The sequence below is a fragment of the Oryctolagus cuniculus genome, chromosome 2, assembly GCF_051225735.1.
Source record: "Oryctolagus cuniculus isolate XC-2025 breed Fujian yellow rabbit chromosome 2, ASM5122573v1, whole genome shotgun sequence".
Classification (NCBI taxonomy): Eukaryota; Metazoa; Chordata; class Mammalia; order Lagomorpha; family Leporidae; genus Oryctolagus; species Oryctolagus cuniculus.
This window is the reverse complement of record NC_142868.1, coordinates 127,219,855-127,239,466: the sequence shown is the minus strand read 5'-3', so window position 1 is coordinate 127,239,466 and position 19,612 is coordinate 127,219,855. Positions and strand designations below refer to the sequence as shown.

The 19,612-nt window shown below is 37.4% G+C and overlaps 1 protein-coding gene across 10 annotated transcripts in view; it reads left to right on the top strand.

Annotated features, from left to right (window-relative positions):
* Positions 1-19,612, top strand: part of CTNNA2 (catenin alpha 2) — a 1,277,539-nt gene that overhangs the window by 1,222,648 nt on the left and 35,279 nt on the right. For all 10 annotated transcript variants that reach the window (XM_051842709.3, XM_089327497.1, XM_051842710.3 and 7 more), the window contains 2 exons: positions 9,331-9,436; positions 14,313-14,447. In XM_051842709.3, coding sequence (XP_051698669.1) covers positions 9,331-9,436; positions 14,313-14,447 — 241 coding nt within the window. The remainder of the gene's footprint in view (positions 1-9,330; positions 9,437-14,312; positions 14,448-19,612) is intronic.

Here is a 19,612-nt window from a genome sequence, read left to right as displayed (position 1 = left end):
ACCCATCAAAATTTTGTTGGGAGCCTTTTCTGACCAAGATTTTTGCTGTTTCTTCCATTAGAATATTGGGTTGGTCTGGGGCAGATTTCTTACTGTCTTTATTTGCAAAATGGTGAAATGATCTGTTTTATCAATTTCCCAGGAGACGTTTTAAATCCAAAGAGATAATATATTTATAAATTTGGCTGCTATATAAATTTAGGCTGTGACTTAACTGTAGTTTGTTTTCTTTTTGTAAACACAGGCACACATGCACAAAGATGTGTTAATGATTCAACATGGTATTTGTTGTTAAAACCATGCCAGATCTATGGCCTTGTCAAAACACCACCTCGTGGGTGACTTTTTGTTTTGTTTTGTTTTAATCACTGTTGAATGCTTCTGATAGGAAAAGGCTAGGATGGATTGTAGGCTGTAATAAAATATGGAACATCTTTGCGTCATCCCCTTTACCCTCTGCCTCTGGCCAATATGTACTAATGACATTGCTTGGCTCTCTTTCCAAATATTTTAAAATTGTTTTTGACTTCAGTGGAATGACTTTAGTGTTACAAGGGTGACCTTTGAAACTTTTAAATGTCATTGTATTCATTAGAAGTTCAAATTTGTCCATCTGGTTAGTGTTTGTTGGCTGCATAGATTTATTTTGTAGAGGTAATGGCAGGATAATATCCAAGCCTCTATTTCCATTTGAATTTTCTACAAATCAGAATATGACGGCAGCCTCAGCCGTTGCTTTCACAAGGCCTGTGATGCCTTAATTTGCTGGCTTTCAATATTTTATCAGTGTTTTATCTGATGTATATTATACAATCCATTAATAACATCACTAGAACAAATAATCTCATTAGTTTAAAGTGAATAATGAATCTATTCATGTTGCAAGTTTAGATCAGAAGAACATTTAGTAATTCTCTAGATTATATATAACTGGTTGGGAGAGATTTATATTTGAGGAATCTTATTATATTATTTTAAATAAGACAGATGTTTAGTATTCAAAGTATAGTTTTAATAATGAAAAGAAGGCTGCTTCAATTTCCTAGAGATTTCATATCATCATTTTATGCTGATTTGAATAATGGAATGTCCAGTATGCTACTGAGTATTATTTTCCCAATGCATGATGAGTAGTTTTCTGTCCCTTGGTGAGGACAAAGGAAGGAATAAATGACTAGAGACCCAGGGAAGGGTGTGAACTGGAAAGCAAGGAGAAGGCATGTGTAGAGCCTGTTCCTTTGTTGGCAAAGAGGCAGCTGAGTAGGGGCTTTTCTTCTGGCCTCTCACATCACACTTGGCTTTATGCATTATTGTTATTACTCTAGTATTTTCTGCCTCAAAGAGGAGTATTTTCAGCTCTATTCTTAAAAGCACTCCAATGTACTACAATTGGACTTTAAAAAGTTTGTGGGAAAACAGAATCTGAAAATATTTGATTTGGTGCAAAAATTTTGTAATCATGCGTAGAAGGGTCTTCAGAAAGTTACTGGAACATGCATATAATGAAAAAACGATTTCAAAGAATTTTTGTTAACAATAATTTAATCTTTTTAATGCATTTTTTTCATGAAAGTTTTGAAGCCCCTGTACTTTGCTCTTTTTTGTAGGAAAAGAATATATGTTGATGAGACATTTAAACTTGGCTACTCTTCTCTATTCATGTGCTTGATGGGCTGGTTGGTGCAAAAATTACGCTTGCCTACATTATCTTGTTGTTGTATTCTTATCACTAGCTAATTCATTAATTTGATTCAGTAATCTCAATGATATCCACTCCATTATTATTAAAATTGGAGAGGTTCTGCCTCATTATTTGTGTAATAACTTCTTCATGGAGGATAAAATTGATTATTCTTCATGTCTTTTTTTCTGCTCAGTTCCTGACTTCCATCTCATGGGCAATGGTAGAAGCACTGCCCTGCCAGGGTGGATTTGTGCTTTTTTTTTTTTTTGCCCAGGAAGAAATAGCATGTTAAATAACAAAAGGTCTGCACTTGGAAATAGCTCATTTAATTGCCTAGCCAGCCACAAAGCCATCTTAAAATCAACCTTAAAGTCTGGTCTTGAAAGAAACAGAGTAGACCTGAAGAAACAACTGTTAGCATACAACCAGCTATGAAATACTGAGCGTCTGAGTCAAATGCCCTGTGACTGCCTAATATTCCCCAACTCTTGTTCCCATCTTGGTTGAGATTCTCTATCCTTGTCAGTTATTAACAATTAAGCAGCAACAATCCAGCTGCCTTTACCAAAACTTTTACTAGCTCCTTTTTCCGCAAAACAAAAATCTTTATTTGCTCTTCCTTTATGACCTTTAGGCTCTTGTTCGTACATATTTAAATGTGACCTCCAGGACATAATCCAAATGGCACTCCTAGAATAGTTCAGCTCCTGATTGTGCTGTCATATATAACACCTCAGAATTTCCAGTTCATCCAGATGTTCAACTTTGCTATCTCTATATGGCTGAAGCTAATTGGAGAAATTTCCCAAGCATATTTTATGATGCCTTCGTTCTGAGTTCTATGGCCCCATACGTTTGAAAATATCTTCCTTATATGTTATGTATCATTATTGGAAAATCACAATTGATATTAACAAGTTAAAAGGCCTTGAAAAGGCAATAGAAAATCAATCTTTAAACTTGGAACAACATTGAATTTGAATTATGAGGACTAAGAATATTAGCCCAGGATATGCTGACATTAATTTTTCACATTTATACTTTCCTTTTCATAATACCAATGTGAATTAGTTGGCAAAAAGGAGATAGTAGTGATACAATAATAGTTTTCTTTGACTGTCTTCCCTTTTTTTTTTGGAGTGCTTATAAACATAAACCCTTACATAGAAGTCATTTATGACCTCATGCGAGAAGGTTGCAAGAAGCTGTACAGTAGAGATAATTTTATAGCTTTGTGTTTCATAAGCAAAATTGCAAACATATTTCAGATGGAATAATAGATCACTGTTATCGTAAAGGACTGAATATTCCTCAAAACACCTTTTAAAATGTCCAAAATAAAGAATCTGGTCCAAGCTAGGGTAACACAGAGACATATACCATCATTTTGACTGGGGCTACAGTCAGCAGGGCCAATCTATCAATACTGCTTTCTACTGTCAAGGAAGACTCAAACTTCTTATCTTCTCTGTTCTGATCCTGATGTATTTTTCTGTTTGATTTTGTTTTTTGCTGTTAGCATTATTTCCTGTTCCACTTCCAACTTAATATCCAGATGACCGTAGCTCATTTAGATTCATGCTGTTCCATATAGTAGACACCACAGTGGCTATTTAAATGATTTCTCATTGCTAAATGAATATATCATAAGGCTTACCATTTTCATCATTTTCCAAGTGTACACTGAGAGAAACATTCATGTTGTGCAACCATTACCATCATTCATCTAGAGAACATTTTCATATTCCTCAACAAATATGCTATAGCTAAATTAACATTAATTTTCCATTACCACACAGCCCTTAAAAGCCATGATTTTACTTTATATCTTTGTGAATTTGAGTACTCTAGGTACCTCAGGTAAGTAGAATGTTATATGCATTTGTCATTTTGTGACTGGCTTATTTCATGTAGCATAATGTTTTTAAGGTTCATACTATTGCCACGTGTGTCTAATTGCCCTCCTTGCTAAGGCTAAATAATATTCCATTATATGGATATATAATGTATTTACCCATTTATCTGTTAATGGACATTTTGGCTGCTTCTGTCACTTTGGCTATTGTGAAAAATGGTGCTTTGAATATTTACATACAAAGGCATGTTCAAGTTTCTGATTTTATTTCTTTTGGATACGTACCTAGACAAGGAGTTGAAAGATCATATGGTAATTTTAATTTTTGAGAAGTCACCACACCATTTCTACAGTGTCTATTCCATTATACCTCCCAACCAGCAATTTAAAGGGATTCTGATTTCTCAGTATCCTCACCCAACCTTAGTATTTTCTGTTGCTTCCGTAGCAGCCATTCTGATGACTGTGAAGTGGTGTCTCACTGTGGTTTTGAAGTGCATTTCTGCAGTGATTAGTGATATTGAACAGCTTTTCCTGTACTTCTTTGTATTGTGTGTCTTTTGGAGAAATCTCTATTCAAACCATTTATCTATACTTTAGTCGGATTATTTGTTTTGCTTTTCCATTGAGTTATAGGAGTTCACTTTATATAGACAGGAAAATCATTTGTTATCAGATAATCTGATTTATATGTATTTTCTCAAGTTTTGTGAGCTACCTTTTCTCTGTTGATAGCTTTTTTTTTTTGATGCACAAAAAATGCAATTTTGAAGTCAAGCTTTTTTCTTTTTGTAGCTTATACTTCTGGTATTGTAACAAATAAATAATTGCCCAAATTTTGTTGAAGTCTTGTAAAAGTCTTGTAGTTTTGAGTCTTTGAGTTAGATTCCTTCCTTCCTTCCTGTCATACTTTTAATTGACATGGTAGTCAAAGGCTAAATGGTGTTTTGTATGGGCACAAGGTCATTGTTTTGCATATAGATCTGCTTTTTCTAGGATGACTTGTTGAAAAAACTGCCCTTCATTCAGTGATTTTAACACTGCTATGGAAAATTCACTTGCTCTTATATGTGAGGGTCTGTTTCTGAATTTATTGTAGTCCATTAGCCTGTATATTTGTCATTGTGCTAGTACTACACTCTTTTGATCACTATAGCTTTATGATAAATCAGGAGTCAGGATATGTGAGGCCTCTAACTTTGTTCTCCTTTTTCCGGATTATTTTGGCTATTTGGATTACCTTGACTGTCCATGTTAATTTTAGGATGAAAGTTTTTTTGGCAAAAACAGTCATTGGGATTTTGATAGATTGCAGCAGATTTGTAGATTCCTTGTGTAGTATTGATATCTGAATGTTTTAAGATTTATTTTTATTTATTTGAATGAATTACAGAGAGAGGTAGAGACAGAGTGGTCTTCCACCCATTGGTTTACTCCCCAGATGGCTGTAACAGCTGGAACTGCGCCAATCTGCAGCCAGGAGCCAGGAGCTTCTTCTGGGACTCCCACGTAGGTGCAGGGGCCCAAGGACTTTGGGCCATCTTCTTTTTTCCTAGGCCATAGCAGAGAGCTAGATCAGGAGAGGAAGCAGCCAGGACTAGAACCCGGCACCCATATGGGATGCCTGTGCTTCAGGCCAGGGCTTTAACCCCCTGCGCCACAGCGCTGGCCCCAATATCTGAATGTTAAGTCATCCTATTCATGTACATGGGATGAATGTCCATTTATTTATTTATTTATTTATTTTATTTTTTTGACAGGCAGAGTGGACAGTGAGAGAGAGAGACAGAGAGAGAAAGGTCTTCCTTTGACGTTGGTTCACCCTCCAATGGCCGCCGCTGCAGCCGGCGCACCGCGCTGATCCGATGGCAGGAGCCAGGATCCAGGTGCTTTTCCTGGTCTCCCATGGGGTGCAGGGCCCAAGCACCTGGGCCATCCTCCACTGCACTCCCTGGCCATAGCAGAGAGCTGGCCTGGAAGAGGGGCAACCGGGACAGAATCCGGCGCCCCAACCAGGACTAGAACCCGGTGTGCCGGCGCCGCAAGGTGGAGGATTAGCCTATTGAGCCACGGCGCCGGCCCTGAATGTCCATTTATTTGTATCATCTTTACCTTTTGGCAGTGACATTTTTGGAATTTTTAGCATGCAAATCTTTTGCCTCCATGCCTGGGTTTATTCCTAAATATTTTATTCATTTTGAAGCTGTTTTAAATGGAATTGTTTAATTTCCTGTTACGATGTTTATCACTTCTGTCTGGAAACACACAAGTTTGCTACATTTTTATTTTATATCCTGCGACTTTAGGATTTTCTACATATAATATCATTTATAGAAATAATTTTACTTATTCCTTCACAATTTGAATGCATTTTGTTTATTGCCTACATGCCCTGAATGGGACTTCCAGAACTATGTTGAGCAGTGGGCATCCTCATCTTGATCCTCATCTTAAAGGAAAAGATTTCAGTCTTTCCACATTGAGCATCATGTTGGCCATAATTTTGAAAACTTTAATTAAGATGGAAAAAATTAGAAAATTATTTGATATTTTATCATAGGATCTAGCAGTTGCAGTGTTGGGCATGTATCCATAGTAATAAAAACTTATATTTACTCAAAAGTGTATGAAATAATATGTGTACCAGTTTTCCTTAAAACCAGCTAAAAATGGAACCTGCACAAGGATCTTCATTGGAAAAACTGTTAAACTGGCAGAGCTGAAAACAAGACTACTACTTAACAAGGAAATAATGCAATAGCTGGTTAAACCTTAAGGAAATTATGCTTAGATGAAAAACATCTGTCTCATAAGAGTATATACAGCCTGAATTCATATAGATAGCATTCTTAAAGTGACTTTACAGGGATGGAAAGCAGCGGCTCTTGGGTGTTGGGAATGAACTGAATGGTACAAGAGTGCGACAGAGACTTGGGAGATAGTACAGTTCTGTCAATTGTGGTAGTAGTTACATGAAGCTATATGTGTGATGAAATTGCATGAAACTTGGCTGGCGCCGCAGCTCACTAGGCTAATCCTCCACCTGTGACGCCAGCACCCTGGGTTCTAGTCCCGGTTGGGGCACCGGATTCTGTCCCGGTTGCTCCTCTTCCAGTCCAGCTCTCTGCTGTGGCCCAGGAGTGCAGTGGAGGATACCTCAAGTCCTTGGGCCCTGCACCCGCATGGGAGACCAGGAGGAAGCACCTGGCTCCTGGCTTCGGATCAGTGCAATGCACCGGCCCCAGCAGCCACTGGGGAGTGAACCAATGGAAAAGGAAGACCTTTCTCTCTGTCTCTCTCTCTCACTGTCCACTCTGCCTGTCAAAAAATAATAAAAAATAAAAATAAAAAAAAGAAATTGCATGAAACTTAAACACACAGGAATGCATGAATAACTCAAGAAATACCAACCGTGTTTATGGATTTTACTAATTCCAATCTGCTGCATTTACTTTTTTTTTTTTTTTTTGACAGAGTGGATAGTGACAGAGAAAGAGAAAGGTCTTCCTTTTTGCGGTTGGTTCGCCCTCCAATGGCCGCCACGGCTGGCATGCTGCGGCCAGCGCACCGCGCTGATCCGATGGCAGGAGCCAGGTGCTTCTCCTGGTCTCCCATAGGGTGCAGGGCCCAAGCACTCGGGCCATCCTCCACTGCCTTCCCGGGCCACAGCAGAGAGCTGGCCTGGAAGAGGGGCAACCGGGACAGAATCCAGCGCCCTGATCGGGACTAGAACCCGGTGTGCTGGCGCCACTAGGTGGAGGATTAGCTTATTGAACCTCGGCGCCAGCCGCATTTACTATTGTATATGGTTATATAAGATGCTGACCCTGGGGAAGGCGAGGTGAAAGGTCCATAGGACATCCCTGTACATACTGATTCTATCACTTCCATGCCACTTTGCATCTTTGTGTTTTCTTTTTGCCTTCATTTAAAAAAAAAAAATCTTATTACCTAAATATACATCTTGAAATATTTTGTCTCGCTGCTTTTGACAATATCAATGTTACATTGCTTAATGAAATTCTTTTTTGACTATTTCTTTCCTGTCCTGCATTTTGGGAAAGTTTAAATAGCATTGGAGTTAGCTTTTATTTTTATTTTCTAATGGTTTAGTTAATCCCTCTAGACACTAGCTGTATTTACTAAAGGTTTTTTTTCTTTTGAGTAGTTCATTCTTAACAGATTTTTCTCTCATGCAAATGAGACTGTTTAGATTATTCAAAATCTAAATAAAAGTTTTAAAAAAGCTATTAAAAATAGATTATTCAAAATCTCCTAACAGGTTTGGTAAATTGTGTTTTCCTAGAAAGTTGGATCATTCAGGCTTTCAAATCTATTTACATTTATTTGAGGAAAGCGGGTTTATAAAACTTTAAATTTCTCTTTTCTGAGGTATTTCAATTTTACCTTTTTTTAACCTTTCAGTACTTGTTTTCTCCTATTCATAGCACTTTAATTACCAAAATGGGGCAAAATGCACTTCGTTTACATTTATTTACCAAGAGCCATTTTAAGTCTTGCATTTTGTAAAATGTCATTACATAATGTTATCATTGTCCACTTTGTATAACTCTACATGGTCAAAATAAATCACTTGTGAAAGTTCTTCACTACATTTTGCCACATTTCTACCTATAGGAATAGAGACTTGAAGTCTTAAAAATGCATTAGATATTAGACGTATATAAGGAAGGAAACTAGGATAAGTAACAAGCTGAAAAGTCAATATACATACTGATTCTTTATTTACCTCTGAACAAAGGAAAATGGAAAGGTTTACATGCTGCATTTCATGTAAAGATTGCTGATGCATCGTAATCTACTTTGTCTTATAATAAATATTTGAAAGACATAGTATTTTTTTTTAACTTTTATTTCATGAATATAAATTTCCAAAGTATGGCTTATGGATTACAATGGCTTCCCCCCCATAACGTGCCTCCCACCCGCAACCCTCCCCTTTGCCACTCCCTCTCCCCTTCCAATCACATCAAGATTCATTTTCGATTCTGAAAGACATAGTATTAAATAGGTGACCTAATTGAAGACCCAATGTGAAAATAATAGGGGGATAGTTTGGGAGAATAAAGACAATTACTGTCATACCATATATTGTATATTCCATCATAAGTCAAGGACTAGAAACATGTAAGCCAATGAAATTCTGAAATTGTGGACAGTTTCAGCTTATATAAGAGAAATAATTATTTTTCAAAATGCTAAACTGAATTCAAAAATGAAACAGTGTAATGGACATGGTATGGAGGAAATGCAGATGCATTTATTTTTTAAGACTGTACTTGAAGCTTATAATTTATCACTTATGGTATGAATAAGTGTTGATCATTTTTGGTAACTTGTAACTAACGTGGGAATGGCAACACTTCCTTGCTACGGTTGTTACAAAGATAAAATGAAGTAGTGTGTATATATTATCAAGTACATGATAAGGATTTATATGTTGAATTTCTATTGTTCTTAGGGTGATCATCTTTTATGGCAGCCATTTGGGGAACCAACAGAAGGAAGACCTTTCTCTCTGCCTCTCTCTCTCTCACTGTCTATAGCTCTGTCAAAGAAATAAAAAAAAAATGGAAATTAATGCAAAGGATGAAATGTGAACATGCGCATCAGAATAGGAGAAAATATTCTTCAAAATGAATAGAAGTGGACTATTAACATGAAAACATGGCCAGCGCCAAATGAAGCCCAAAACCACAGTCCTGGTCAAAGGAGACGGTAGTTTTGTCTGTTTCGTGGATTTCTAATTATGTTGTGTATGTTGTTTTAGAGGTAAAGGCCCATTGAAAAATACATCTGATGTCATTAATGCTGCCAAGAAAATTGCTGAAGCAGGTTCTCGAATGGACAAATTAGCCCGCGCCGTGGCTGATCAGGTAATACAAGCACGAAGAGCTGGGCACATGCTGAGTGGAATTGTTAATTAGCACTTGGTTCTGTAATCAGTTTTATGTACACTATGAAGTGCTTCTGAAGAACAAACTGTGGAGCATCACTACTATTTTACATACCAGCGTCTGACTCTGCTCACATACTAAGATGATAACGAAGTTAGGTGCTGCTCCGGAGAGAGGCTTATGGCCATGACCAAAATTCCTTAAGAAAGAAAAGCACCCAAGGCTTAGGAGATACAGCCTCCTAGTGTCATGTGTAATCCCAGGCTTCACCAAGAAAAGTCAATTACTCTAAAGAACGGGGGAGGAGTGAGAATGAAAGCAGAGTTTACTTTCATTCTTGGGGTCTTGCTTAAATATTATCTTTAATAGAAATTTGTAATTAAAACTCCCCTTAAAAATATACTTTATGTTGGCTTACATGTTTGGAAAAATACATTGGGGTTGGGAAGCACCCTCATGTCAGACCAGCTAGCCATAAATTTGGACATCCACACACAGTATCCTTAGGATTTTTTTATTGATCATTTTTTAAAATTTATTTGAAAGAGAATATCTCCCGAGATCTATCCACTGATTTATGGCCCAAATTTATGATTTATGGCCCAAATGCCTACAATGGCCAAGGCTTAGCCAGGGCTGGGCCTTGCCAAAGCCAAGGGCCAGGAACTCAATCCAGGTCTTCCTGTGAGTGGCAAAGACTCTAGTACTGGAGCCATCCTCTGCTGCCTTTCCAGGGTACAAATTTAATAGGAACCTGGATTGGAAGCAATGTAGCTGGGACTTGAACCCAGGCACTCTGTGGGATGTAGGTGTTCCAACTGGTGGTATAAATGGTGTAAAGCAATATCTATCCTTGAAAAAGTTCTTAAGTTTATTCCTTTCCTTTCCTTTCTCTGGTGTTCCCAGGGAATTTCTTTTGTTTAATTTGTGAATACTAGAAGAAAAAGAGCAACCAGCCTCATAGGCAGAGCTGAGGTTTATCAGTGTAATGGGCTATGATGCGATGGTTTGTTTAAGCAATGGAAGGCAAAGGACTACACCTTGACAAGAAAAGTGAGCTGAGGGTTGGAAGATGAAGGAATAAAAGCATAGGTTGGGAGATTTGTCATGGCACCATGTTTTCAAGTGTGGTAATAAGAAAGTAGAACTTTCCCTCTTATTATTTAATATTGATCTCAAAATAAGGATGCTCTTCATGATTCATAATAATTTGTACTCTGACAAATTCAATATACACATGATCAAGAAATTTTAACAGACTCAAAGACATCAGAGGTAAATGATATTCTCAGTGTCTGTTATGCTTGTAGATAAAAATAGTTCTGTCTCACCTGAATCTTTGAGTTTATTTCCACAGTTATCATTTTATGTGGCTTCAGCTGGGACTCTCAAATCCTTGGCTAAACATCTTAGTGCAGAAGTGTTCCATTTTTTCTAAGGGCACTTTAGGCAATAGGCTTTTCCAGATAACTGAAGATTATCCTTTTATCACCAGTGGTTTACACGTAAACCGCTTCAAATGGAATGTATCTTAAAATACAATGTAAGCTTCTGCAACAAAAGTATATATTATGTACATGAATTTCCTTGTTAGAGTCCCCACCACAGTGATGCACTCTGGAGACGTTGAAACATACAGGATTACTTTCTTCATCATCATCGATTGCCTTAGTCCTATGATTTCTGTGTCTTTGTGCTGCTTATTTTAGGTTTCCTCCCTCACTCATTAGTATTGGGGTTGGTCCTTTAAACATTTGCTGCTGCAGCTCACATCCCAGACTCTATAATCCTTCAGATGCTTCAACTACTGCACTTAAAATAAGACCTAATAAATCCTCAGTTAACTTTCATTTACATATAGTAGGGCTAATCTGAGAGAGAGTTTTTTACTTTAGAGTTTTTGAGAAACATTGACTCGCGGAGATAACTCTTCATTACCCCATGTAAGAATTGCCCCCTTCCCACCCACACAAAAAGAGAGGCATAGAATTTGTAGGAGTTGAGAACCAAATCATTGTTATTGCTAATTTCAGAGCAGTATGAACTGTCAGGCTACACAGCCTAAGCTGAGCTTCTGTTCACAATGTCATATCTGTTCTAGAAAGTTCATGTAAAAGAGAGGTGAGACAATGAACTTGCTTGAATGTAAGTACACAGACCAATCGCTGGCCTAGAAAGAATGCCCTTCTTGTCTGCAAAGGTTGCAGGGACCTAGGATGTGTGCAGTGAGTAGACACAGGTGACTCTGGGAAGACTTGTTAGAAAGGACTTCTTCCTGAGAAGACACATGAGTGCAAATTGAATGGCTTTTCCCTTATGCTTTGAATCTCAATGGCTGAAAGTGTGTTTAGGTGGCTCAAATTCAGCAGTTTTGGTTTTGATTTTCATTCCTGATTTAAAATTTTTAGACACTTACTTACGAAAATGAGGCAACATGAAGCATAGCCCAGAACAGTTGTGCTAAGTGGAAAACAAAGCATACATAATATACCAAGACTGTAAATTATTTTTGAGACTATGTCCAAGCATTTGAATGCTCTTCATGGCTGACTCCTGGTGCCCATTTTTGAGGCATTTGTACTGTCAATAGCTATGAAATTACTTGTGTCTTTTTATTAATGTTTTAAACTCCATAGGTCATGTCTTTGTTAAAATCCACATCTGTTTCCTATGGTTCTTGGACCACCATGCCTTTTTTATGCCTGTGTTAACTGCATTGAATTAAATGAGCAATGTCAAGCAGTAGGGTGGTTACCTTCATTTTGCCTGAAAATATTTTGTGAAGATTTGAGACATGCATGCAATATAAACCTTTTATTGACAATTGTATTTTTAATTACTATTACAGTGAGATAGAACTGTCAGTTTAGGGGCTGGCATTGTGGTGTAGTAGGTAAAGCCATCTGCAATGCTGGCATCCCATATGGGCAATTGTACGTGTGCTTCACTTCTGTTCCGGCTTCCTGCTAAAAGCAGTGGAAGATGGCCCAAACACTTGAGCCCCTACCACTGACGTGAAAGACCCAGATGAAGCACCTGGCTCTGACTTTTGGCCCAGTCCCAGCCACTGTGGCCATCTGGGGAGTGAAGCAGTAGATGGAAGATTCATTCTCTCTCTCTCTCTCCCCTCTGGTGTAACTCTGCCTTTCAAATAGATAAGTTCTTTTTTTTTTAAAAGATTTTGTGTAATTTACTACAGAGCTTTTGTATCAAAATCTTTGTCAGCTCTCTGGGGAGACATCATTTTAAAGATAATTCCTTCCAGTATATGGGCCTCTAGTGTGGAATAAATATTACAGGTTTAAGTACATGTAGAAAGCAACTAAACAGTGTGAGAGATTGCTTCTTGATACATAGTGAAAAAACAAACACATTGTAAGTGTTGTATATGAAAGAAACTCCATCATTGTCTATTCTGTACGTGGTGACATGAAGCCACTGACTTTACAGTGTTGATGAAACCATGTCCTTCCTTAAGCTTGAAGGACATGTAGCTCAGTCTTCCTGCCAAGGTCTTACTCCAAAAAGATGGCATACTTTTAGTCTCTAGGTACTCAGTTCTTAAAATATTTCAACAAGGATCTGGTGAATGTAAATTTTTTTTACAAGTGCCAAATTGGAGTCAGAACAATTTAATGAGTGGTCTGGAAGCAGCTCAAGCTTAATATTTGATAGCAATAGAAATATGTCAATTACTTAGTAGCCATTGGTTTGAAGTATCAGATATGTTTTAGGGAGTCACATAAATGTCTCTGGAAGCATTCAGCTAAGCCTAGGGTGTATTTTATGGATGTCTACCCACTTAAGTCACAATGAGAATTCAAATTCCCTAGTCAGTATCTGTCTTATGGTACATCTCTTGAAGGGCTCTGTTGAAACTCTTATGAACTCATCTCAACTGGCTTCAAATTCTTTGTGTCCAAACTGTTTCTCTTACAGTGGTCATGAACCATTTCAGAGTTTCTCATTTAAATGAAGCTCATTATGTTGCTAAGCTTTTGATAAATATTACAATCTGAAAGTCTTCATTTAGTGAATGATGTGTTTCTCAGAAAACTCAAATGAACAAATTGACTTTTTTTCTCCAACTAATTGAATTGAAATTCTCACCTACGTAATAACGGAGAGATTGCTACACAGAACAAGTTAATTCTGTCATTCAGTGCTTGGATTTTCTTCATTGAAATAGCTTTTCATATAGTGAAAGTTGAACAAAAGTAGGAGAAAAACTATAAAATATTTAGTGTTCTTTACAGTTGAGAATGTAACTCCTAAAAATATTCATGAACAGAAACAGAAGTCTACAGCAAGCCTTTAAGAAAGACCTTCAGTACCTTTTTTTATTAAATTGTATAAAAAAAGAGCTAGCCATTCTAAAATTTTTGTTGTTGTAAGATTTTGAGAGGTATAGTTAAACAGAAAGAGGGAGAGACAGAGAGAGGTCTTCCACCTGCTGGTTCACTCCCCAGATGGCCCAATCTGGAGTTAGGAGCTGCTTCTATGTCTCCCACATGGGTGCAGGGGCCCAAGCACTTGGGCCATTTTCTACTGCTTTCCCAGGCTGTAGCAGAGAGCAGGATCAGAAGAGAAGCAGCGGGGACTCAAACGGGCACCCATACAGGCTGCTGGTGCCGCGGGTGAAGGCCTAGCCCAGTACACCAGTGTGCTGACCCCCGAGCTAGCCATTCTAAACCACTGACTGTGATCCTTCAAAAATGCACTATGAAGAGGCTAAGTTAAATGAATTTAATTAAGGCATATAACACTGAAACCTTCGTTTCTTGTATCCCTGATATAGCAAGTGTTAGAAATTGAAGAGTAGGTACTAATTGAGATTGCTTTTTTTGTTTTACAGTGTCCTGATTCAGCATGTAAGCAGGATTTATTAGCCTACCTTCAACGAATTGCCTTGTATTGCCATCAACTTAATATCTGCAGCAAAGTGAAGGCAGAAGTGCAGAATCTGGGAGGAGAGCTCATTGTATCAGGGGTAAGCTGGGACTTGGGCTTCACAATGTTAAGTTCTCACTGTTGTACTTCAAAGCAAGCATTCTTGGCAACAGTACTGCTAAAAACACCAAACTGCAATGATTTCAGAGTTTTTTTTAAAGTAAATGTTATCACCATTATTCCAGACCTTACAATAACTCAGAAAGAGCAATTTGATTTTCCAATTACCTTGTGTTTATACTAGCCTTGTAAAATCACCATTCCTCACAAGAAAACTAATTTCATAGTCTGGGAAATCATTGCCAAGCTGTGACTATTACAATTATTTGGGGCTCTGTATATTTACTCATTGTGAGTGTACTTTGCTTTGTTAAAGCTACTAATTTTTATTCTCTGTTCAGGAGCCAACCTCTCTATGTGTGGATTGTCTTCACATATTAGAGATGATGGAAAACAATAGGAATTCATTCATCAGGTTCCAATGCATACTAGGTTATCAATAACCCCTGAAAGCCAGAAGATGTTGGAATTTAATATAGGTTGATGTGCTGTTGCCAAAACCCAATATAGTTGTCAGACACTAACAAGTATATATCCTTTCCTCAGTCACTTCACTGTTTCCCTTCTCATGAAAATATAAATTATCTAAATCATTTTCATCAAATACATAGAAAGGAGAAATTCAAGAAATATTTAGAAAAACCACGATTTCTTGGCAAGATTTCCAAATGTATGTATTGAGATTCTTCACCTTGGCTTTTCCTCCCCCAGTCCCTTTTTCTCAACACAGGGTGCCATTTATTGTAAATTATCTGCAAGTTCAGAAGTGTGGCTGTGTCACCTTTGGTTCTTTTCCCAGCCAACCATCCTGCTGCCATCTTAAGTGTGGTATTATCAGGAACATGCCATTATTGTCACAGAGAATGCCTTGGGAAAATCAGGCTTGTCATGAGACTAAGTTTTTCTGGAATCTACTTTTGCAAATTTAGTAATTTGACCATTTGGTTTAAAAAAAGGTGTAAAAATCATTCTTGTACCCAATGTTTTAGTTACGAATCGGTTTGGCTTGTGGAAAACATAACTGGGAAAAGAACTGATCTGGCTTGCATGAAAATACCATCTGGAAAGCTTGTTCCATGCAGTCCTACCTGAGAGCCCAATTGAGTGGCTATTTTGTGCCTCTTCCCAAAGCACAGTCACCTCTTTGCTTTTCCAAAAAGATCCTGCTTCAACATTCTTCCACAACCAAGAGCAATCTGTCTTGCAATGTGTCCTTTCTGCCAAGATGATAATCGCCAAGATTCTCTGGCTAAGGAGTTATCAAAACATTGCATCTCCCTTGCTTCCTTTCTTATCTTCAGCCTTGTTGGCATAGTTTCCCATTCCACTCAGCTTTCATGTCCATCTGTGTATGGCACCTGTGGACCTGAGTGCTTGTTGTTCAGCTTGCCTCGTGTGCTTTCATTTGTTACCTTCCCAATCTTGTTATTTACGTGGATGCACAAAGCATCTTTGTGGATCTCTGACTCCGCAACCTCATCTGGGTGATATTTTACCGGCAGAGCTGCTCTCCATCATCCTCTCAGTTCCCATTGTTCGTCACTGCCACCAGACTTCATTTCCATTGTCTTTCCCTCATGTAGCTGTAGTCCAAACCATCACTGGCTTTTATCACTTGCACTGCTGGCATTTGCAGAGGTGTTTGACATTGAGAACACCATCAAGAAGCCTGTTTCCTTCCTTGGGTCTTGTTGGCAAAGTCCATAAATCCTTGCATGAGAGAAGGCTTCTTTTAGAGGAATGGTATGCACCTTTATAATAATTCTAAGTCGAATGCATTATAAAAGTTTGCTGTGTATTGCTCAGTGATTGGCCTGCTCTGGGCCTCCTCATGATTTATCCAAGCTTGATTGCTGTGTGGTGCCACACCTGCATCTGTAGTCTGCTGTCTTTACTGCTTCTGCCTCCATCTGATTCTTCATCCTCCTTCACTGAAGGCAAATGGAGGGGAAAAAAATTCAATATCAGCATTGTGCAAAATAGCCACAACTGACGGCTTCTAAGTCAAGAGTCAAGAATGTGAGACTCCATACACACAAAGTTTCAGTGATTTTGCCAAGAAAGTTGCATTCATGCTTTGGACGCCATTTATTTCATTGTCTAGCATGACAAAGTTGCTGCATATTTTGGGAGAAGCCATTGTAGATGACAGTGTAGTGAAAAAAAAAAAAGGAAATACTTGAATCTTCTGTCCCATGTGTTTTTACACATGGGAATCAGTGCTGTGGCTTCTTCTCTAAAACATCATAGAAATCGAAGTACCAACAAAAGCAAAAAAGATTCGGACAGATTATTTCCATTTTGCCCTGAAAAAAATTAGATTTAAATATAGAGCCATATTTTCATTGTATCATTCTGACATGATGAACATATGTTAAACAAAATGCACAATTACACATCCTGTCAGCATGTTTGTTTTATGTAATTCTTTGTACAAACTGGGGAAGTCAGGTTGTGTTGTGTCTTTGACAGATTACAGGGGAAAATGAGTACAAAAGCTTTCCTTGAGTCATGCTGGGGAAGTCCAGGATGTGTCTTTGTGTGCTCATATACAACACTGCCAAGAAGCCCCATTAGTTTTTTGGTTGGCAGTATTTTTTTTTTTTTCAATTCATTGGCTTAAACCATTATTGGTGGCTTAAATGTGTCATTCTTATTAAATCTCAAAATAGATCGTGCTTTGGCAAGTCAGTTCAACCTGGTTACTAAGGAAATAATGGGATAGAAAAAAGAGTTTTTAATTGATGGAAAGAAGAAATGCGAACATGATAGTAGGGGGCACTGAGTTCAGGAAATTCAACACCAGTTAGTTTATAAACTGGCTTTACCGTTAGCTTGTTTGAGCATTTGTTTAAAGTCTTAAGCCAGGTGATATGCTTTTTGGAAAAAAAGAATTTTGAAGAGAAGGAAGGAAGGAGGGTATTAGGGAAGAGGCATAAAGAGAGAACAGAGGACAAAAGAGAACCTTAATCAGATCATATCATAAACTAGCTTATTACAGATAATATCCAGTCAATGTGACAGCATTATATCATCACGGGAAGAAGGTTGAGTCAGACTTTCCAAGTATGTAAATACTATTTTGTATGCATGTAAGTACCAATGCACTGATAGGGAAATCATTTGGATAGTAAGTTATCTTATTTTTGACTAATTTTTATTAAGGTTCAGAGGATTTAATGGACACTTTGAGGTAAAAGTAGAGACTTGCACATAGATCTGGAATAGTAAAAATCACTCCATGACCTTTGTTTATCTTTAGCTACCCAAAGATGTATGTTTTGTGTATTATTGCAAACAGGATTGGAAAAACAGATGAAGACCCTTCCAGTTAGGCATACTGAACACGAAGTGTTCAGATAAAACTGCTAAAGATCATCAAAAAATTTAAGGTCAAATCCAATGGGCACTCCATTATAACTACAAAGCCAGAGAACAGGAGAAGTAATCCTGCTTTCACCAGGAATTTGGCCAGAGGTGGAAGGACTTGGATGTAACTTATACCTGATGTACATGTAAATGATGAAGAAAAAAATTGAATACAGTTTATTATATATAAATTTTCTGCATAATAACAAAATATGTGAGCAGAGTTTGGAGGTGAGATAACAGTAACCTAAATCCTCGTGCTGGTTGAATGGAGCTCTTGTCAATTCTCGAGCAATAGAGAAACTTGTCCTAATATGCACTTGTTTATTGGCCATTTAAATTTTCCCTTTCCCAATCTGAATCACTCTCCTTGGGGTTTTAGAAAGAAGCTGGACAAGGTGAGCAGATACAATTTGTGAAATTGATAGGATTTGAATTGGTAAAGTCAAAGTTGGAGAAGAAATGATCAATTATAGATAATTGTTATTGTCTGTATCACATCACTCAAAACATTTTGACACTAAAACAATGAATATTTGTCATGATAGATGAAAAAATTCATACATATGCTGAAAACTTTAAAATATTCAAATCAATCCTACTTGACCCTGGCAGATTAGCAAGGCTACATATAGGATTTGTTATTTACCTTCTAACTTCCTCAATAGTTAATAAAATTCAGACCTGAATATACAGTTGATAAATGTGACCTATCTGATCTGATACAATTTTGGGAAAGAAAAAATGGATGTCATATTTATACATATATAAAAATATGGTTTTCAATGACAAATTTAATTGAAACAAATCTGTAATCTCCCTGTCTATAAAAAATGCCAGTGTCTTCTAACGGGATGAATAGTCATTGCAATAAGCATTGCATCTAATTGTACAAACCTGTACTTCATGTAATACCCCACCCCCACTTTTTTTTTTTTTGGTATTTTGTATTTTCTGATTCTGTGTAGAGTCAATTCTTGGCTCGCATCAGTGATCAAAGTGTAGTAAAGGGAAAAATATCTAAATTGCTAGCCTAGATGTGGGTACAGAATGCATTTCTGTGCTTCATTTAAACAAAAGGAGATGTGATCAGGCATTCATAGCTGTTCAAAAGAATTTTATCCAGAAGGTAGCTACTAACTATTTTGACTTAAAAAGACCTTTTCTAATCTAGGGAAAGTTGGAATGTTCAGATCTAGAGAGTAAAATAAAACAAGTTGAGATTATAAAGTTGAATCAATAGTGAAGATTGTCAGAAACGAAATGATACAGGTACTTATCATTTATAGAATTAAAGTAGTTCTTGGCACACACAGTTCTTGGCTAATAAAATGAGTTGTTACATGATTCCATCTTTCTCCCAGCTGTTCTCTAAAGAGTTATGCTAGTAAAATATGTAAAATCTGGTTTCTAGATTAGGGCCTCCTTTGTTATATTCATATCAGTATATGTGGTTATTTTTTTGTACAAGCCCTGTAGGGGAATCAGCCCTTAAGTGATTTTCAGTGAAAATTCATTATCCAAGGATTATGACAATGACATTGAACCTATCACAGACATTTATTTTTGGAAGAAATGGGAAATTCATAGGAATTTTGAAAAGAACAGTAAACATCTTCTTGGTGTCAGGCATCCTAGAAAGTATTTTTTGTCGGTTGCCCTGCACCTGCATGTTACCTGGAGACCTGGATGGGCCTGCTTTTCATCTACTCAGGTAGTTGATTTGATTGCCTCACATGATCTTTTGCGCAGAGTTACTTGTATTTTATTTGGAGT